The sequence below is a fragment of the Macaca fascicularis genome, chromosome 11 (assembly GCF_037993035.2).
Source record: "Macaca fascicularis isolate 582-1 chromosome 11, T2T-MFA8v1.1".
Lineage (NCBI taxonomy): Eukaryota > Metazoa > Chordata > Mammalia > Primates > Cercopithecidae > Macaca > Macaca fascicularis.
This window is the reverse complement of record NC_088385.1, coordinates 32,348,422-32,370,995: the sequence shown is the minus strand read 5'-3', so window position 1 is coordinate 32,370,995 and position 22,574 is coordinate 32,348,422. Positions and strand designations below refer to the sequence as shown.

The 22,574-nt window shown below is 40.4% G+C and overlaps 1 protein-coding gene and 1 long non-coding RNA gene across 11 annotated transcripts in view; one reads left to right on the top strand and one right to left on the bottom strand.

The window, feature by feature from the left end:
* The window catches only part of TMTC1 (transmembrane O-mannosyltransferase targeting cadherins 1), a 285,851-nt gene that overhangs the window by 195,173 nt on the left and 68,104 nt on the right, over positions 1-22,574 (top strand). For all 10 annotated transcript variants that reach the window (XR_012420102.1, XM_065523950.1, XM_005570472.4 and 7 more), the window contains 2 exons: positions 3,834-4,001; positions 15,208-15,321. Coding sequence is in view for 9 of the 10 variants with exons in the window: in XM_065523950.1 (XP_065380022.1) it covers positions 3,834-4,001; positions 15,208-15,321 (282 nt within the window). In the remaining variant the exon portion in view is untranslated. The remainder of the gene's footprint in view (positions 1-3,833; positions 4,002-15,207; positions 15,322-22,574) is intronic.
* LOC135966197 (uncharacterized) lies at positions 661-21,237 on the bottom strand. Its single transcript, XR_010579344.2, has 4 exons — positions 20,999-21,237; positions 9,727-9,835; positions 3,217-3,326; positions 661-797 (listed from the first exon to the last, which is right to left on the bottom strand). It is a non-coding gene; the product is annotated as an uncharacterized lncRNA (long non-coding RNA).

The following is a 22,574-nucleotide window of genomic DNA, read 5'->3' as shown; positions in this document are numbered from 1 at the left end:
GCTGTAGGGTGTGGGTTATAGTGTCTTGTGTGACATTATTAGGTTACTTTATAGCCTCTTGTAGCAATAACAAGCAGTTTCAAAAAATGAATACATAGCTCAAAGAGGGGAATAGGATGTGATTGCAGTCTCATTTTAATGCCTCTCTGGGCCTGATAATGAAAAGGACTTCATTCCTCAGATAAAAGTTTTTTTCTTGTTTTTTTTCCTTGCTGTACATGGCCCATGAGCCAAATGTGGCCGGCTGCCTGTTTTTATAAATAAATTTTACTGGTGCACAGCCATGCTCATTTGTTTACATGGTGTGGATGGCTGTTTTCCTGCTACAAAGACAGAGTTGAATACTAACGACAAAGACTGCATGGGCTGAAAGCCTTAATTATTGCCGGCCCCTAGATTATAGCAGAGCATTAGGGCACTGAACCTCCAGATCTGACCCCATTCCTAGCTTCTGGGACTGTGGGCAAGTTACTTAACTCTTTTAAGCTTTAGTTTCCTCATTTATGAAATGGAGGATAATGAGGATTAAATGTTTTAATTAGATAGTACATTTAAAACCAGTACTGTCCTTGCCCCCATGCACTGCGAATATTGTGGACAGGCCCATACAAAGCACTTAGCGCAGTGCCCGCCACACGGGAAGTGCTCCCTAGACACGCAAACACATAATGCAGCTAAATATTTGTGGTGTTAGCTTCCTTATTCTTGTCTTCTGCCACTTTGTGGCCATTGCTCTGGAGCTGTTGGAATCCCAATGTTCTCCTTCCCCTTTGTTCTGCCAGGTGGCAGCTCTGTTCCTACAGGGAGGCAGAAAATGACTATTGAGATGTCATGAATGCAGTAGTTGGGAAGAAAGTAGGTGATGTTGTGTGATAAGGTGTTAGGAACACAGGAATCAGCTGGTCAAGCCAAATCCTCTACAGCAGGACTACACATGGAGTGTGGGCTCTGGAATCTGAAATTCCTGGGTTTATATCTTTGCTCTATTATTTACTAGATGAGTGACCTGGAAACCAAAAAGTATCTGAGCCATGTGTGAATGAATTTGGAGATGTATTTTGCCAAGATTAAGGACATGCCTGGAAGAAAGGAACACAGAATCACAGAAACAATCTGCAGTCTGTGCCTCTCTCCGAAGATGATTTTGAGGTCTTCGGTATTTAAAGGGGAAAAGCAGGCTGGAGGGGAAAGTGGGAATGTATGGTCACATGACTGAATCCTCATGTTGCCAGAGAAAAGGAGCAGATAGGGGAATGGTCAATTATGTATTCTTCTCACCCCCAGTAAATCAGCACTTTACATAAGATAAGGTGAACCTAGAGTAGCTATCTGTGAAGATAGTTAAGCTTTTATCTGTAGCTAATGCTTAGTAACAAAAGGAAAGGTACTTTCTTGCGTGAGTCAGCTTTCAACCTAATATTTTTTTCCCTTTGGCGTAGTCAGTTGGGGTCCCAAGACCTAACACTATCACAAGACTTAATTCAGCAAGCCACTTAACCTTTTTCTTTAGTGTTTTCATGGGTTAAACATTAACAAAGGTGATCCATAGGGTTGTAAGGATGTATCGGCGTGGCACGTTCCCTATGCATTTCAGGTCTTCCTCAAATGTCAATGAGGCCTTCTGTGACCACCTACATTAAAATCTCAACCAATGTACATGCCCTATATGTTTTTTACTTATTCACTAGCTGTTATTCCCCACCCATGTGAATTCCACAAGGATAAGGATTATTGTCTCTTTTGTTCACTGATATGTTCTTGATATCTGCAATAGTGTTAGGTACATAGCTAAATATCTGATGAATGAAAGAACGGAGCCCAGAAGGCTTCATAGGATGCCCCGCTCAGTTTGGGTTGGGAGCAGCTGCGGCTAGAGGAACAGGGGGCAAAGCAGGCTTATGAACTTGAGCAGCCATTGTGGTCAGGCACAGCAAATGACACCAGCAAGGTCAGTTGTACCATATAAGTAAGACTTATAGAAAAGCTCCATACCTTTAAGGTTGAACAAGGGAGTTGTGGAAGTGAGAAGAGGTTTTTGGTTTGAGTTTTTGTTTTTACATTAGAGACTCTGTTCTGACAAGTGCAAGGCTCTTGCAAGATATCTGTGGCAGTCAAATCCAGTGCTTGTGGTGGGGGTTTGGGGAACATGGGTCTCCTTAAGCTCAAATCATCCTCCTCACTGGGGAGTAGGACAGTGACTCTCTTTGGCCGAACAGTGAACCCTAAACTTACGGAGCTGGACTAACCGACTTATGGGACTTGAAGGAAGAAATTAGAGCTCCAACTTGATTCCCAGGGTCTCCCAAGTCAGAAACCTCAACTGCTTTTCTGTTGTTTTTCTGCTCTTGATACAGAGAACAGAAGGTGGAGAAAAAAGTTTTTTTAAGCAGGTGTGTTTGGGAATGAGAATATTTAGTTGTTTCTATTAACTAGAGCAACCTGTTTCACTAGACTGGCGTTCTCTGATTGTGGAGCCTGTGTTTTATTATAAATATATGTTTAGTTCCTAGAATATTGCCAGCCACATAAAAGAAAGAATGAATAAAAAAGAGAACAAGTATATGGGCTGTATTTACTTGGGGCTGTATTAATACTTCTGTTAGTAATAGTTTCTAATATAGGATGCCTTTACACAAGCTTGCTTCTTTCTGAAGATATTCTGTAATAATTGGCAGTTACCATTTTTGGGAAGAATCACACCTGTAATCCCAGTACTTTGGGAGGCCAAGGCAGGTGGATCACTTTAGTCCAAGAGTTCGAGACCAGCCTGGGCAGCATAGCAAAACCCCATCTCTACAGAAAAATACAAAAATTAGTTGGGTGTAGTGGTGAACACCTATAGTCCCAACTATGGGGGAGGCTGAGGAGGGAGGATCACTTGAGCCCAGGAGGTTGAGGCTTCAGTGAGCCATGATCGCACCACTGCACTCCAGCCTGGAAGACAAAGTGAGACCCTGTCTAAAAAAAAAAAAAAAAAAAAAAAAAAAAAAAAAAAAAAAAAAAAAAAAAAAATTCAGATTTCAACTAAAATCCACACAGCAATAATGGGTATAAACTGCAAGTTTATATTCTTCTGTGTCCAAGTGGCAGGCAGGAAGTGTCTCTATGGGCACATAGATGATGTGAGGGACCACGTGGCACGAAGCCAAAGGCTTTTAGAGATGTAATGCTGATATACAAAGTGCTACTCAGATAACACATGAGCCCTGTACCTACCGGTAACGCTAGGCATATCAGTACAGCTTGTCTGTGATGAGCTCCAAGTTGTGAGGCTCAGGAGTCGGCCTGTGGGTAGATTTTCCAAAGTTTAAGGGCTTCAGATGGCCCTGGAAACAGAGAACAGTCCTCCTTGATGACCAACATCCCTTCCAGGACCTGACGCAGAGCTTTCAGACACTGTCCCTACAAAGCTGTGATGTGACCTGTGGCAGCATAGACTCCAAATTTGGGTACATGGTGCCAATAGGGTTATACAGTGACAGTGACATGAGGGAGCTTGGGTCAGAGGATCCGTTCAGGACCCAAAAGCTTATATGTGAGACTTCTCATGATGCCTCAGCTGCTAAAATCCAGGGCACTTTGAGCCTGCAAGATGACTCTATCATTCTCTACACTGAAGAAATAGCAAGAAATATTTCGATAAGACATAGCAAATATGCTAGTGCAGCGCTTCAGAGAACTAACATGTTAATGTTGTCCAAGGCAGGGGAGTTTCTGTTTGTTTCTCTAGCACAGGACAAGCTTCATATGAAGGTTAGTTTTGTAGGAGATAATTCTGGGGGGAAGCCATTGCACCCCCAAAGTAATCCCGATCCTTCCACTCTGTTTTCCAGCATGGGCTACTGCATCCTTTTTGTGCATGGACTGAGCAAGCTGTGCACTTGGCTGAATCGATGTGGGGCCACCACCCTGATTGTGTCCACTGTGTTGCTGCTGCTGCTTTTCTCTTGGAAAACTGTGAAACAGAATGAAATTTGGCTCTCAAGAGAGTCCCTATTCAGGTATGACTAGACAGATAAAAGTAAATATCTTCCTGCTTATTTCTTTGCTTACAAATTGTTTCCAAACGAATGAGGTAACATGGGCCTGGCAGTATTTACCAAGGAAAACTATCTTTAGTAAAAGTTTTAAATGGAAGATATAATTTTATCTGGGGTTTTAACTTTAGAATTTTTAAATGATGTATAAAACTTAACATAAGCTCATTCTAAGTGAATTTATGAAAATAAGTCTCCTGGGAAAGTTTTTGAGTCTGTGAATTCAGATGGAAACAGTTTTAATGATGAGCGGGGCTGTAAAATCAGCTATAAACAAAGTGAAACCGATAAGCCTAATTTCATTGTTCAGTCAAGTGCATGCGAAAGGTGAGCACACAGCCAGAGGGAAGAGAAATGCAGTATCCTTCTTCAGAATATTCCAGCATGCTATGTTGTGATCTGTGACCTAATTGCTTTATTTTGAACCTTAATTTTGAACATTCTTTGAGACTGCCACTCATGATGCTGTGTTTCTGGGGCTTAGTCAGCCTCACTAAATGCCACAGCCCTAGTGACCTTCACCTGGCTCTCTTGGCACTGCCACACCTGACACCCAAACAGTATTTGCCCAATCTCCCAAGAATCCCCAGTCTGGGCCTCTTCCAAGCTTCCATCCTCACTTATGGCCTGATTGGTCAATTTAGTCAGCATGATTTTTACTTGGTTTCCTGATTAGCTGGTACCCAACACTTATTCACTGGGGGCAAACAATTGAAGCAGAGCTGGTATCACTTAAGAAAAGGGGAAACTGTTGGAAGAGGCTAGGAAAGCATACAGAATTGAAGGGAAGTGAAGAACCCGGCACGCCCAAGACAAGAAACAGGCATCTGGACAATCCCTCTTGAGCACCCTCTCAGAAACAAACAGGTAAACTTAACACTAGTTTTTTGGAAATATGCATCAAAGTCCTAAGAAAAGAAAGCTTTTTGGTTGAACTTAAGATTAGTCACATGCCTGCCCCTTGTCCCTAGCAGGGCACCGAGATGACTGACTGACCAAGAAGCGTCCTCTGAGTTCCATGGAGGGAGTTAGGGCAGGCAGAACCCCTTGGGATTCCACCCAGACTTCTCAAAGTGAGGCAACAGGGAGGTTCCCAGCAGGAAATCCAAGCACCGTAAGAAGGGGGAATAATCTCTGGGCTGCCAAAAATAAATGAATGAGTGAATGAACAAATAAGACAGAAGTTCACTGCAGCCTTCTACTATTTTTAAATAATGTATTTGATTTTGCTATAATATTTGGCAATATATATTTAAAAATATATATTTTTAAAAATGTAAAACAAAAAGTCCATCTGGCATGCATGTCCTATTATTTTATTTATGTATTATTACATATTATTGTCATGATCATCGTTATGATCATTTCAGTGGGTACTGTAGGGAGCTCAATGTAGTTTTTTGTGTGAATTTTTTTTTAATGCATCTTTTTTCCCACACAGATCTGCAAAATCACTCTTAGGTATCAGATTCTGTTAAGTCCCTGTCATACCCCTTTCTATTAAACACGATTCTCACAACAGACTCATTCCTTCCTTCTGCCTCATGCTAACTGAGGTCATTCTGTAAACACAGGGGTATTTAAGTTCAGTAATATAACTTCCTCTGAGTTCTGTTGGCATAATTTTTTCTTCCTTTCTCTTTCAATAGTCAGAGCTTTTATGAGAAACTTCAAAACAATTCTGCCCTGTGTTAAACCTTCTGCCTGCATAAAGGTACTAACAGTGGTTGTATTTTCTAACGATGTTGACTGCTTAATCAGAGCAACTTTGGGAATGGATGTTGGCAGACTTAGTACTCAAACCCTTCACAGCTGATGCCAACGATGTAAAAAAAAAGAAAAAAAAATACCTGACTGACCTTGCATCCAGAAACTTCTATTGTTTTAGATGGAAGTATGTAGTAAGTATCTTCACATCAATTGATTTCTTAACAACAGCCATTCGACATTTGTCCTTAAAGAGATTTTGTAACTGAAGAGACCTTTGGTGGTCAAATGAAATTTTGTGTAATGTGCAAATCAAAGCTATTGATATTTTTTAGAAATCTTTGCCTATTATCATTTATCTATGCCCTGAGAAAACTTTTAAGAATCTGAGACTTTAAAAGACTATTAAGACTGTTCTTTCTCCTTCAAGGCCAGAACAGATGTTTTTATGAATTCATCTGTGCTCAGTAATGTTCAGATCAGTCAAACAAACATTTACTGAGAATCTATGAGGCACGTTAAGGTTAGTGGTTGAGTGCGGGGTCTGGAGTTAAGCTTTCTGGCTCTGCTCCAAGTTCTGCCATTGAATAGCTGTGTGATCTTAGGCAAGTTACTTAACCACTCTGTGCCTTAGTGTCTTCATTTTACAATGTAAAATACTAATGTTTATCTCCTGAGTATAGTGTAAGAATAAAATAGTATGTGAAAGATGCACAGGACAGTTTCTGGCATGTGGGAAATGCTGTGTAAGGTTTTCAGATTGTTACTGTGCAGTGTGTTCTAGGATGAGAGAGAGAGAGAGAGTGTGCATGGAGGACCTGGGAATCTGCATGGGAGGCAACACATGAACATATTTCATTATAATGCAGTGTTAAACCCAGAACACTATGTAAGTACAGGTGGGTGGGTAGGTGACTAAGACCAATTCAGGCCGTCAAGGATTATGCTCTTGTAGGTCTGAGCTGAGTATTAAAAGAGGAGAAAACCCTAAATTAGCCATAATGGCCCAAAACACAAGCCGGCTGAGTTGAGTAAGAAAAATTTACAATAATTTCAGAGATGGTGATGCCCTTGGCAGAGACTCCATCTTCCCCTCTGTTCCAGACAATAAACCCATAGACCATTCCTAAAACATATGGCCTCACCGAGGCCTCTCTAATTATGTGGGATGGTTTTGCCTGGCCTTTCCATGAGCAATCTTACAGAGTATCTTAAGATAGAACTTTGTGTTGAGAAAATACAAATTTTGGTCAAGCTCCAGCCTTTCCAGCGGAGGCCTCCTTTTACACAAAAGATCCCACTGTGTGATATATTTTTAGGAGATACAGATGCGGGGTTCCTGCATAATTTTATTTTATTTATTCATTGATTTATTTTTGAGACAAAGTCTCATTCTGTCACCCAGGCTGGAGTGTAGTGGCGTGATCATGGCTCACTGCAGCCTTGACCTCCTAGACCCAAGTGATCTTCTCACCTCAGCCTACCGAGGAGATGGGACTATCGGTGTGTGCCACCTCACCTGGTTAATATTTTTTTATGTTTTGTAGAGAACAGTTATCACTGTATTGCCCAGGCTGGTCTCTACTCCTTGGCCTCCCTAAGTGCTGGGATTACAGACATGGGCCAATGTGCCTGGCCAAAACTTTTTCTATCAGCAAGAACCTTACACACAAAAAGCACAAGAACCCAGCACTTGTGTCTTATCAGAGGTGTGGACAGGGTAAATTGTCTAAGCTGAAATAGCCTTTACAGAAGCCAAGATTTGAACCCAAATCTGGTATAAAAATCAAAAGATACATAAACTTTGCCATGCCTATATTTTACATTGTTTTAACCTAAGCTAGCTCAAGTATAAGCAGAGAGAAAAAGATTTATGATCATAGCTGCAAGGCATATTTTCTTTAATTCTTACAGTAAGAAGCTGTTCTATGTGCTGAACTGGTAGGTAGATCACCGCATAGCTCTGGTTGGGCCTAGTGACAGCCCAGAACCCTACATTTGTTTGGAGTGTATAAATATAATAACATAATTTGATTAGATTAAACCCTCTTCCCTCTCCTAATCTTCAAAATACCTGGAAAGGGACAAACATATTTCCTTTTGCATCCAGCTCAGGGTCTCTCTAAATCCCATTCCTGAACTGTTTAAGTGATCCACAGACCAGCAATTAACATTTATGGCCTTGATCATCTTCCTACTCTGTAGGAAAAACAGTAGTTCTCTTTCCCCTTCTCTGAATTGCTGAGGCAGAGAATTTAGAATACTTCCCAGGGAAAAGAATATAAACCAGGTACTGACAGATTCTTTTGTAAAGGTCAGATAGCAAATATTTTAAGCTTTGTGGGTCATACAGCCTCTTTTGCAACTATTTAACTCTGATGTTGTCTTGGGGAAAAGACTAAAGACAAAATGTAAACACATGGACATACTCATGGCCCACAGGCTGTGGTTTTGCTTGCCAATCATATAAACATTGTGATAGTGACGTTCTAATGTTACTTCGGTCTTATGGTACTGATTTTGTTAAGCATCAACTGTTGATCAACTTCACGATTGATTCTGACCATTTACTGGCCTTGGCTGAAATATCTGCTCAATGATTTATTGGGTCTGTAACCTTACAAAAAGGTCTTCATCTCTCTGAGCTTCAATTTCCTCATCTGTAATATGGGAGGCAGAGTAATACTACTTATTTGACAAGTTACAGCAAGGACTAAAGGAAATGATCCGTGGAAACTGGTGCTTAGCCCAGCACCTGATTTAAAGTAAGCATTCCATAAGTACTGTCCATCCTGTGTGTGGCGTTATAAAATCTCAGGTCAAGGCAGGGGTCAGAATTGAGGAGAGTCACAAATTCTTCTTCCTTTCCTTTTTGCTAACCTCTGACTGAATACTACGAATATTTTTTTCAGGTTTGTTTTCTAATTAGGAATTTGGGGATGGTCCTCCTGACCTATTGTCCAATGATGCCAACAAAACAAACTGATGTTCTAAAACCTTGGAGATACACCTGATTAAAGTAGCTTTTTTGTTATTTATCTAGTTTTCCACAATAAAAGGTGTGAGGGAGATATGTGAAATGCATGAATTTAAAATCCTGAGTTGAAAGGGAGATGTTTATTTATAATCACTCTTGTAATTATTAACAGGGTTTTGAGTTCAGTCATATAATTTATGAATATTATATTTCTCTGTGGAATAAATATGGGTATAGCTGGATGTTTCCATGATAATAATTGGAAGTATGAAATTGAAGCATCAAAAAAGCAAACAGGGAGACTATTCCTGGAGGGAAGAGTGACCTGGCCAGTTAAGTTCCAGGGAAAGTATTGCCTTTGGCTTGTTGTTTATTTTCCTTTTTTTCACAAACTGTTCATTTTGAAATGAGAGCCTAGAAAAACATAGCAGAAAAATATCACAGAGAGAACAAAAAGGTCAAAACCAACAATGGGAAAAAGCAGTGTGTTCTTAGGATTTTAGTGACTCCACCCACTTCTGCTTGCCTGTTAGGAACATTATTACTTCCTCTTGCCATTATGAAACAATGCCCTGATCTCAGCAAGGACCATGTTTCCACAGGCCCAATTGTCTATTCCTGGGGTGGGGCATAAGTTAGAATTACTGTGCTAATCACACAGAGAAAAGGATCAATTTCAATAAATATGTCAGTTGTATTCATTGCTATAATCACAGGTGCCTTCAAAACTTACCGCTACCATGCACTATTTAGTTCTAGATAGAAAAAGTCGGGAATTTTCCTTAATAGAAATTTGATTATTAATGCCATTACTAATACGCTTACTTGGCTAAATGTAATGCCAATATGACTAAATTTATGTTGGATACTATCATTCGAAAAATTACATTAAAATTCTAGCTACCTATCATACATTTTAGTTACTTTTTAACATTCAAATAAGGAGATTTTATAAACCATAAAGATATCATAAATGAAAGATAGTGTTAGTATTTTAGCACCCACCTCCGAAAAGAAGTATCCACAATCTATATAGGAAATGCCTTTGGTTGTCGTAGAAATGCAATACTGTCACTTATGACTGGACCACTGATCTTCTCTAAGGCTTGGCTCTCTGTTGTGTAAAATGAGAGGAAGACAAAGAAAATGAAATGGTCACCAGGGATCCTTTGGGTCCTCCTATTCTGTGTGGTGTGAGGATTGTGATTCCGTGTACCATAGGAGTGACAAGTTCTCATTAGGCCATAAGGAGGATGTTTCCTTCTTGGCTACTGGATGCCTCTTAAAAGCAGAGGAAGGGACCTCATTCTAGTACATGAGAAGCATGAGTATTTTCCTTTGTCTGCAGCAGGTTTTGTTCAGACAACAGGGCAAATGTAGTTCTTGCCTCATTTTAGCCCCAAAGGCAGCTAGTTCAGAGATATGGAACCCCATCAGCAAGGTTTAAGTGAGTGAACACAGAGGAGCCCTTTGTAAAGGGTAAAGCACAAGATAGATGCTGATCTCTGTTTTCAGCAAAACCTAGAGTTGGTTCCCCTGACAGTTTAATACATTGCCCTTCACTAGATATGCTAAAAAAAAAAAAAAAACCCTTTAGCAACTGTACATTTAAAAATATACAACCTTCAGGCTATCTTATCAACCTCAGCTGGTGCCAACATTGGACATTGATAGTACTTCTTAGATACTCTCCATGCAGCCAGAATTTCATCAACACCATCTATGATATTATTTATCCTTCTTTTCAGACAGGGAATAAAATAGAGGAAAAGTAAAAGGAAGCAACCCTCTTTATTCCATGTTCTTTCTTTTTCCTTTTTTTAATTGTATAAAATTATGGTGTACAACATGTTTTGATATGCATATCCAGTGAAATGATTACTGCAGGTAAGCAATTTAACATATCCATTATCTCCTATAGTTACCTGTTATTTTCTTTTTTGTATTAATAGTAAGAGCACCTAAAATCTACTCTCTTTAAAGATTTAAAATATACAGTACCATATTCTTAGCTATAGCCTTCTTTTTGTACATGAGATCTCTAGACTTAGTCATCTACATAACTGTAAATTTGTACCCTTGCACCTATATCTTCTCATTTCCTCTCCTTGCCACACCTACTAACCATTATTCTGTTCTCATTTTCTATGTGTTCAATTTCACTTATTAAGATTTCACATATAAGTAAGATCATGCAGTATTTTTCTTTCTGCATCTGGCTTTACTTAGCATAGTGTCCCTCAGGTTCACTCATATTGTTGCAAATGGCAGTATCTCTTTTTTAAGGCTGAATAATATTTCATTGTATGTATATACCACAAATTCTGTATCCATTCTTCTGTCCATAGACACTCAGGTTGTTTCCATATCTTGGCTCTTGTGAATAAGGGGAAAGCTCCTTGACATTGGCCTCGGCTATGATTTTTTTGATGCAACACTAAGAACTCAGGAAGCTAAAGCACAAATACACAAATGGGACTCCATCAAACTAATAAACTTCCACACAGCAAAGGAAACAAGAAAAAAACTGAAAAGACAACCTGTGGATTGGGATGAAATATTTGCAAACTGTATATCCAATAAGGGGTTAATATCCAAAATATGTAAGCAACCCATACAGCTAAATTGCAAAACAAACCCCACAACTAATCTGATTAAACTGGGCAAAGGACCTGAATGACATCTTTGAAAAGAAGACAAGCAAATGGTCAACAAGTATACGAAAGGGTTCTCAGCATCACTAATCATCAGGGAAACGCAGATCAAAATCACAATGACATATTACCCCACACCTGTTACGATGGCTATTATCAAAAACACAAGAGATAACAAGTGTTGGGATGGATGTTGAAAGAAGAGAACCTTGGTACATTGTTGGTGGGAATGGAAGTTGGTTCAGCCATTTGTAAAACAATAGGGAGGGTCCTCAAGAAATTAAAAATAGAATTACCCTGTGACCCAGCAATCCTTCCTCTGGGTATTTACCCAAAGGAAATGAAATAGGTATCTCAAAGAGATATCTGCACTCCCATGTTCACTGTGGTGCATTTTAAATCTCTGAAGCAGCTGTAAATATGGGGTCTGCTGCTTTCAGATGGTCTGTTTCTTTTGGCCGTTCTCTAGTTTCACAGGTGCCCATCAGATCCCTCCCCGGGAGAGGTCCTCAAGCTCCCGGACAGTGGATTTTAGTGGGGCCGTCTTTGCTTGGTCCTCAGAGGCTGTTATTTCAATAAAAGCTCAACAAAAGTTGATGTAGGGGTGGTGCCCATATAAAACGAGGAAGTATGCTCTAACATACTTCTCCAACAGGCTTTAACACATTATATGGAATTTTCCCATTAATCTGACCTTTAAATTAAAAATTAAATGTAAATATGTACTGGTTAAAGTACAACTGCCCAGAAACTAGGTTCTCATCTCGAAGTCCTTCCTCTCTCTCATCAGTTGTCTTCCTGTCTCATTTAATGCAAATAAGTTGCAGGAATTTCTTTTCCAAATAGCCTTCAAACCCATCTGTCTATATTTTATCATTCCTCCTACCACCTTCCTTCAGGCGAAGGAACAGAAACTCTAGAACCAAACTCCTCAGGTCCGAGTCCCACCCCTGCCACTTGCCAGCTGTGTGATCTTGTGGACATTGTTTCTGAAGCAGCTACAAAGGACAAAACAACACCTTCCTGCTCCCACCCTCCTCATATCATCTTCAAATTGTTGATATCACCCCAGGCAGATGGGCCCCAACGTAGACAAGCACCAGGCAGAAAGTAAACCCTATAGGCACAGTCACTCAGTGGCATTCGGACAGCCTTACTCTTGCTGCTGGCCCTCCCTCATGATTAAGAACTTGGGCTTTGGTGATTGATATGGACTGAATGTTTGCATCCCTGCAAATTTGTATACTGAAGCTATAACCTCCAGTTTCACTGTATCTGGATATAGGGCCTGTGAGGAAGTGATGAGGGTTAAATGTGGTCACAAGGGTGAGGCCCTAATCCAGGAGGGGTGATGCCCGTATACAACAAGGAAGAGGCACCAGAGCTTCCTCTGTGTGCACACACCGAGGAAGGCCATATGGGTCATATATAGAGTGTGACCATCTGTGAGACAGGAAGAGAACCCTCATCAGAAACTGAATCAGCCATAACTTTGATCTTGAACTTCTAGCCTCCAGAATTGTGAGAAATAAATGTCTGTTGTTTAAGCCACCCAGTCTATGGGTTTTGTGTTTGTTATGGCAGCCTGAGCAGACCAGTACAGTGACCATTTAAACAAAGTTTTTAATGTCTTTGAGAAAAGCCTCATTTTCTTATCTGTAGAATAATTACACCTGCATTAAAAGAAAAAAAAAAAAAACTGGCCCAGGCTTAGTATAGGGAAAGGTTAATTTCCAACAAAACTTATTGGTAGGGAGGCCAGTCTTATAGTGATCCTTTTTGTAATGATTTATTTTGGTGGACAATCTCAATTAAAAAAAAAAAGAAGAAGGAAATCTATAAGTGAATTAATGATTGGAGGAAGGAAAAAACTGAATCGACATGAACATGCAGGGCTATTCTCCAGAGAATCAACCATCACCTTGTCCTGCCACCTGCCACCTCTGCTTCCTGGATATCTCCTGATTCCTTCTGTTCCTCCCTATGGCCCCTGCTGAAATTCTGACTATTCTCTTTCTCTCATCTTCTCTCTGCTCCACTCCTATCCCCTGCCTTTCCCTTTCCTCCCTTTCCCTCTCCTCTCCTCTCTGAGGTTCCTCGGCAGCCCCGGAGGAGGTCTCCATGCACTGCAGCCAGAAGACTGCTAAGTTCTTCTCATTTGCTACCCTGTCCCTCACTTCTCTGTTGGAGACTCTGCACTGATTCTCTGCTGCTCTTCAGATAACTCCCCAGGAAGTCTCCAGTGCGACTCACAGGGCCTATTAGATTCTCTCCACTCTAGGACTTAGCATGATCCAGCCACTCTGAATTTCTTCCAGTCCCCCAGAAGCCCCAGGCTCTGTTTTCTTGGGGGCCTCCGCGTAGGACATCCTGCTGCCTTTTCCTCCAGAGGCTAATTTCATTTCTTCTTATCCTTAAAGTCTCAGCTTCACCTTCACTGCCTTCTGGAAGCCTCATCTGATCCCATTCGGGGATAAGCATGCTGTGCTTCCTTGATACCCTGCTCACCTATTGTTACATGTCATTTTGTAGTCCCCTCCTCCTACTTCTTCACCCTCATAAGCTCCCTAAGGGCTGGGACTCTAACCATATTGTATCTCCGGCACCTGGCACAGTGTGTGGTACTGAAGAGACTCTATGTGGATGATACACAACTGTACCATTTACTTCAGCTTAGAGAAATGCTTGCAAACTGATTTCATCAAACCATCTCACTTCTGGAATTTACCCTTTTTAATGATTCTGCTTGGGCCTACATTAACTTTTGCCTTTTTTCCACCACTTTCGTTCATGTAGATTATATGAGGGCCTGGCATGTCATAATTATCTCGAATAAGCCTGACTTTATCACCCTCCATTGTTGAGTCACTAAGGACCTTTCTGAGTCCCCGTGCACACTCCCAGATCTGGAATGTGTTTTCCTTTCAATACGGCACCCCTGAGAACTGTACCATACCAAGGAGGAAGCGATGACCTTGTAGATGGGAGGGGAGCTAGAGAGAGTCTCACACTAACCAGTTGCATGGGTTTCCACATTGAAGGAAACAAGAATGATGGGAAAGAATAAAGAGAAAGAAGACAGAGAATAGAGGACACTGCATGTTACATCTCATGTTTTGTGGAGCAGGTTGTTGTTATGAGCTACTCTCATTTTATGAAAATCATTAAATCTTTGTTTTCCTCTGGTTCTTTATTGTGCACTCAGAGATCACTTAGGGTATTTCATCAACTCTCCATGAAAAAGAAACCTGCTCCAGAGACAGATGCAAAAGGAAGAAAGGGCTGGCCCAATGCTGCAATTCTCCCTAGAAGGAAAAGCATTTGTAATCAGCCTTGGCAGGGCCTGTCTGTGCAGCAGCCCCAGTGTGGGTGCATCTGCCCCTGCACCACAAATTAAGAAAGCGAGATTGGTCTGTTAATTGCAAAGCTGTGTGTGTCCCATGTTGTACAATGTGTTCTCAGGTATACCATTGGACCCTCTTATACTCCCCAAGAAAAGCCTCAGGAAGAGCGACAGAGCCTTACCCAGGCTCCAGCTGTGTCTCTGGCACAACAAAGGCCCTATGTTTATAGGCTAAGGGCGTTTTGTTCACACACAGTTAGCATGCTTGTTCAGCTATATGTAACACTATACTGCCTCCATTGTTTTCTATAGAAAACAACATTTAGTAATTATATAATTCATAAATTTTGGAAGCCTCGTTTTAGGCGACAATGCCTTGTTTTAGAATACAATGGACATTTCAAACGCAGGTTCGTGAAACTGAGTAAAACATAAAGGAATCTGACAATGATATTCTTTGTTGCTTTTTAAAAAATTTATTCATTTTAGGTCTGGAGTTCAAACTCTGCCCCACAATGCCAAGGTTCACTACAACTATGCCAATTTCCTGAAGGACCAAGGTCGGAACAAGGAAGCGATCTACCACTACAGAACAGCTCTCAAGTAAGCACCATACAGGCAGGGTGTTGGCCTTCGTGCTTTAAAGACCGTTGTTTATTTCACTTGGCCCTCCCAGTATATGGAGGGGGAGTTTGTTTCTCTTGACAGTAAACTGATCCTTGGAGGTGGGGTAGCTCTTGGACTCTGAGTCTTTTGGCTCAGTGTTCAAGTCTGCTATTAATGCAATAACTCTACCTTGCATCTAAGTCTTGGTGTTTTCTTGTAAAACTTTTCATTGCTATACATTACACAATGAACTGACAGTTGAATATATACATGCTAACAAGAGTTGGTTGTCAAAAACATACTGGTAAGTTTTTATGGTATTTATTGCAATGAATTTGAATGGTATGCATATAGAAAGCCCTAGACAACCCATGCCTGAAAGTATTTCCATGAAGACATTTGAGTATAGAAATTAAATGCCCTGAAAGTTGTATTAAACAGAAAGGAAATGATAAGACAGTTGATTACCGTATTGGGGATATGTTAGTTTTGTGTGTGTGTGTGTGTGTGTGTGTATTAACATTCTCCTTTTAGTCCTCCAATGGAAGAAAAAATACTAAACATATCCTTAGATATGGCTTCAGAAGAAACTAAAAATTTAAGTTCTGCCTTACTAGCAGCAATCTGCTAGTATCAGAAGCGGAAGTACCCAACTAGCCAGTCGGAAGTACCCAACCAGCCAGTTATAGTTGCCTGGCAAGCTCCAATTATAGGCAAAATAAAGCAAGGTTAATCCTCTCTTTTATTAAATATTATGATGCTCACAGAAGCCTTTGAAGATGTTTTCATGCCTCTACAGATTGACTGCCTACATTTTGTTGAATTTTCTGACGGTTTCACTTTGGGATATGCTTAAAGTACATCTACCAACCAAATCATGCATTTCACTGAAGTGTCTACTTGGATTGTCTCAAGGCTTATTTTGACAGTGTCATTGTTACATTTACACAAGCATATTGCTTATCAATCAAAATCTTTTAGACTTTAGGACCTGTTACTTAATATTTAACATGACAAATATGGCAGAAGTTGGTTTTGTTTGTGTGTGTGTGTGTGTGTGTGTTTTTTTAGACAGAGTCTTGCTCTGTCACTTAGGCGGGAGTGCAGTGGCACGATCTTGGCTCACCGAAACCTCCACCTCCCAGGTTCAAGTGATTTTCCTGCCTCAGCATCCCAAGTAGCTGGGATTACCGACATGCACCATCACGGTCAGCTAATTTTTGTATTTTTATTAGAGACCAGGTTTCACCATGTTGACCAGGCTGGCCTCGAACTCCCGACCTCAAGTGATGCACCCACCTCAACCTCCTAAGGTGCTGAGATTACAGGTGTGAGTCTCCAAACCCAACCTAATATGGCAGAAGTTTTAAACCATACATATCAAGTTTGCTATCAATTATTTTCCCAAATATTACAAGAAATATAAGTTCCAGAGGAATAACTGTATCAAAGCTTTTAGTTGAAGAAGTTTTTTATTGCAGAATAGAAGGTCATTTTTAAGATTTAATCAATAATTCTATTCTTTCATCGGAAGACAGTTTCCAAAATGTTCATAATGCTTATATCTGGGGGATGAGATTATAGATTAATTTTTTCCTTTATAATTTCTTGTGTGTTCCAGGTGTTCCACAATGATTATTCCTTTGCAATGAGGAAATGTCATTTTTTAAAAGGCATATTCCTTCAAGGGTACATAAAAGTATATTTTGGCTTTAATAATTAATATTTATCAATTTTAGATGGCATTCTTGAAGGGAGGAAAAGGGCAGTAAGTTTGCCTGAAACTTACATGGTTGATAGGAAGTGTATCAGTATCTTTTTAATTGGTTTTGTTATAACAGACTATTTTCTTTCAAGTTCAAAAAGAAAAATAAGGCAGACCCTCAGGCACAGCTTGGAGCAAAAGTATAAATTAAACAAAATTCTCTGGCAGTTGATTTTGTAGAATTATAGTAGCTGGTTGGCTACTTCCGTTTCTTTGCTGTGAAACAATATAAATAAATGTTTGCTTCAACAACTGTGCTTCTGGAAGAAATATGTCCCTTGAGACATGGGGAAAAATGATTAAAGCTATAAATATATTACATATAGTAATTAGTGAAACAGTTTATGCTCTCAAACTGGATTCAAAATACTTCTGGTTAAAAATATCATTTTTGTGTGGATACCTCTGTGGTGAATTTTCAACGGATGTGGGTATTTTTGTTGTTGTTGTTGTTTTTAAGAAATAGATTGTCACTCTTTGTGTTAGAGGGAAAAGGAAAATACCAGAGCTATTCATCATTTTGATGATTATTTATCCTTGGTGACTGGAAGATTGCCCTTATTTTGATGTTGCGATTTCTTTGTGGAAGTTGCTGAGACAGGGATTCCTCTCCCTCCCAGCTGCTCCACCTCTACTTCAACTTTATAGTATCTGATGTTTTTCATATTTGCACACAGCAAGAAAGAGGTGATTAGGGAAATGCAAGGTTAAAGGCGCTATTATCTGAAATCAATTCCAGCAATTATCCATTAGTGTTGTAATGACTGAATAGATCTCAAAGGCAATGGTGAAATTAATCATAAGGGTTGTACCTATACCAGTCTCTTTTTGGCTGGCTTACAATGCTGAAAATAGCACTATAATAAGTTAGTAATTATGTATGACATGAATATTCTGCTTCTTTTAATTTTTTTTATTTTTTGAATAATGCAGAAGTACCACTGACTTCTCCTTCCTCTTTACCTCATTTATAATATTTCTGTAGTATAAGGGAAATCTCCCTTGGAAAATATTGCATCTAAGGTCATGTATTCAGTTTAAGATTCAAATTATCAAAGAAAAATGTCAAAACCCTTTTCTGAAATCCTCAACAAACACCAAGTGTTAGCTTTGCTTTGCTGTGGGGGCAGTTCTCACATTTATAACTCCTGCAGTAATATAAAGCCTGGGATTATCTATGTTGGAGATTCAGAAAACCACTGGCAGACCTGCCATAGGCCTCCAGAGGTCTCTACCATTCAGTTACCCTGGAGAAGGTTTCTAACCTTCTACCTTGTGTGATGGGAGTAGAAAGTCCAGAGACCACGCAACAAGTCACCCCTTCCTACACTAAACTCCCAAGAAATGCCTCAGCTAATAAGCCCCGAAAGAGAAATAGTGATTCTCCTTGAATAAAGGCAAGATATTGATGTGTACTTGGCCACGTGTGTGCTTTGTCAAATAGCTTAAAAAGTCGGTTAAAAATAGAGAATCATAAAACGAATTAAGCAAACTCTTGAGTATTTTATTTAACACTGAAATTTCAAATGTACATCCATTCACCAATCTTCTGATATCAAATCAAATCCTTCTCTTTGAGTAAGAATCTTCTAATTAGAATCTGCAAAAGCCACCTCCTAATTCATTGCTATGAGTCTCAGTTTTGATATTTAAAATTGGAAGAAAAATTTAAAGAGATTTGCAACATAATTTGAGTAGACTGAGATTTTTCTAATTTTTCTCTTCCAGTCTTTCACAATTATTTCACATCTAATTCAACAGTGATTTTTTGAACATCTTTCCTTTTTGAGCATTTTCAAAGCATGTACTTATTTTCCATAGAAATAATTCCTTTTCACACTTAAATTTTATCAGTTTGCAAGACCAGGCTCTTTTCTCCTGGTGTAACTAAATTTTGTATTGTGCTTTTAATGCTCCTATACAAAAGAAATCTTCACTCACTATTTAGTTGCCTAACACATGGGAAGGGATAGAACTAAAATCTTTCTGATGAGAATGTTTAATGCATAACATAGAGACTTGTTATGATAATAGTGCCTATTGATATAATTCTTTGTATTCCCTCCCGTATGGATCACAGGAACTTTATAAGGACATTGCATTAGACTGCAATACGTGTATGTAGAAAAATAAAGTAATAAAGGATTGAGTACTGAAGAGACACCATATCATTAGAGTCTAAAGAAATCTACCCATGTCGAATTAACCAATGTTTGCTGATACCTTGAGTATATCAGTAAGACTACTTTATTATAATTCCTTTTAATAGTGCGGTTTATAAAACTATTTCTGTCACGTTCAAACAGAAAAAAATAAAGCAGACCCTAAGGCATAGCTTGGGGTGAAGTCTGAACATGTTTAAAAAATCAGGAGTCAATGAGTATTTTAAAAAGTCCTTCACACAGCCTATTTTAGGTGAACATTTAAGATAACTCTCTCATGACCACAGGTGGACTTGGATACCAGCTGCCGTGTATTTCTGGAAGGAATTAAAATTTCAATTACCATTTGTTAGCCAGGTTTAACAAGTGGAGATATGTTCTTCAGCTGATGTGGTATTTTCAGGTATAAAAGCTCAAATATGCTTTCTAATATCACAAGTAGACACAAAATTATGTTTGTTGCTTCTTGTTGACGAAATTACATTCTCACTATATATATGCTGTGTTAATTAAATCTGGCAGTTTTATTCATAAGCTCAGGAAATTAAACATTATTTCGTTTAGAAAAAAAGAACAACAGAATTTAAGTCACATTGTGGCCATACTTATGAACTGAATTTCAAAATGAAATCTCCATAATTTATTTTCAGAGAAGTTTCACTTTCTCTGGCTATCTTAGATCACTTTTTCATCTTAAAAACTCTCTTATATATGGGTCCCCAGAAAACAGAATCCAAGGCAAAGATTTGCAAGCAGGAAGTTTGTTAAGGAGCACCCTCGGGAACATCAGGGGAGCAGGAGAGAGGAGATGTTGAGTAGAACGCAGTTCCAACAGAGGCCTCGGCTGATCCCATGGGGAGCTCTAGAACTGGGATATCCCCTTAGAGATGTCATGAATGGAGGCAAGAGATTTACCTTTAAGCCCCCATTTCAACCAATCGCTGTATCCGGGACGGGAAGGCAACTCCCCAAGGCTGAAAGCAATGCCCAGAGAGGAGCTGGACTCTGAGCTGCCAGCAGCCAACACTCCTAGCAGCCAGGAGAATATGCACTTCAGCCTCGATGGGGAACTTTACACCAGCTGTGATTTCTTGTATAAGTAAATATGGCAGGTTTAGCAAAATAGGGTTGAGATTTTCTGTTAAAAATGAGAATAGCGATGCTGCCTACCTCATAGGGTTGGGGGATTACCAGATAATTCATATAAAAGACTTAAGCAATATCCTTAAGCAATGAGAGCAATGACACCCTCAGTAAATGTGACTAATACCCAGAATCCAACCACCTCCTTCCACCTCCACTGGCCCACCACCTGTCACCTGGACTGCAGCAATATGCTCCTAATTGGTGTTGTGGTTTTCACCTTTGCCCTGTTTCCCTTCAGTCTGTTCTCAGTAGAGCAGCCTCAGGGATCTTCCCAGCACTTTGGGAGGTCGAGATGGGTGGATCACATGAGGTCAGGAGTTCAAGACCAGCCCCGCTGGAGCCCCACTCACAGCAATCTGGAGCTCAGGAGGCTCCAGTTACGCCACCTCACTCACAGGGAAAGTGGGAGGCCCTGCAGCAGCCTCCATGCTCGCCCTGCACCACCTGCCGCCTTACTTCCATGACCCATCTCCTGCTCCTCTTCTTGCTTACTCGGCTGCAGCCACACTGGGCTGCAGGCACATGCATGCCAGCCACGTCACCTTCCTGTTTCAGGGGTTCTGCGTTCTGCTGTCTTCTCCCAGAACCCTTTCCCACTTACCTCAATGGCTGCCTCCCTCACACCCTTCAGCACTCCTCATATGTGTCATCGGCTTCGCCATCAGGCCTCCCCGGGCCACCCCACTGAAGACCGTAAATACCACCAGCATCCCCTGTTCCCCCTCTTAGTTTCATTTTTCTCCATTTATCACCCTCCGCTCTACTCATCTATCATTTTGTTAATTGTCTGTGTCCCTCCTCTACCCAGTAAACTGCATGAAAGCAGAAATCTTTGTCCTTATCTCCAGCATGGAGGAGAGTGCCAGGAACACGGCACTGAGTAAATATTTGTTGAATGGAACAATGCTACATATAAACTTCTTTATACTGTGGTTTTTTGTGTTTGTTTTTTGAGACGGAGTCTCGCTCCTGTTGCCCAGGCTGGAGTGCAGTGGTGCAATCTCAGCTCACTGCAGCCTCTGCCTCCTGGGTACAAGCGATTCTCCTGCCTCAGCCTCCCAAGTAACTGGAATTACAGGCACCTGCCACCATACCTGGCTAATTTTTGAATTTTTAGTAAAGACAGGGTTTCACCATGTTGGCCAGGCTGGTCTTGAACTCCTGACTTCATGTGATCCACCTATCTCGACCTCCCAAAGTGCTGGGGTCACAGGCGTGAGCCACTCCACCCAGACTTATACTGTGTTTTTAAAGTATGTGAATTACCTAGAATGTTTTAAAAGGTAACTGAGGTATAACGTAAAACCTGAATGCCATCAATAGCAGAAGATCCTTAGTTACTTCTATCTTTTCCTCTTCCTGGGTGCTAGATTGGCAAGGGGTAGACTTGTGATGGATAATTTCATGTCAGCTTGGATGGGCCATGATACCCAGATATTTGGTAAAACATTATTCTAGATGTTCCTCCAAAGGTACTTCTTGGATGAGATTAACATTTAAATAAGTAGACTTTGAGTAAAGCAGATTATCCTCCAGAATGTGGGTGGGCCTCATCCATCCTGTTGAAGGACTTAACAGAAAAAGACAGACTTCCCTGAAAGGAGAGGAAATCCTGCCCACAGACTGCCTTCTGGATTCTAACTGCAGTTCTTCCCTGGGCCCCCAGCCTGCCAGCCTACTCTGCAGATTTTGGACTTGCCAGCCTCCACAATCATGAGAGCCAGTTCCTTAAGAAAAGTGTCTCCCTAAATATACACATCCTGTTGCTTCTGTTTCTGTGGAGAACCCTAATTCAGATTTTCCTCTTTTACTGCCCTGCTGGTTTTTCACCCCTAAGGCTGATCTGTTCTTTTCTGCTCGAGGTTCCATGATTTCCAATTTCTCAGAGCTTATTTATAATCCTCTGTTTAAATCCTTTGCTTCCTTCCCTTCACCTGGCACTTTTCCATTAATATTTAAGTATTCTCGAGTTGCTCCTACCATCAAACAAACCAACCAGTGGCTCTGCATCTCTTGTTTCCCTCCTCCTGCCATTCATCTGTGTGCTTCCTTATCTCCTTCCTGCCTTTCAAGTGTCAAAATTTCCCAGAAAGTTGCAATGTCTTCCTCATTTTCTCTCATTACTCACTCAACTGCATTCTGGCATCAGCTCCCTCCCCACCCTTGAAACTGCTCTC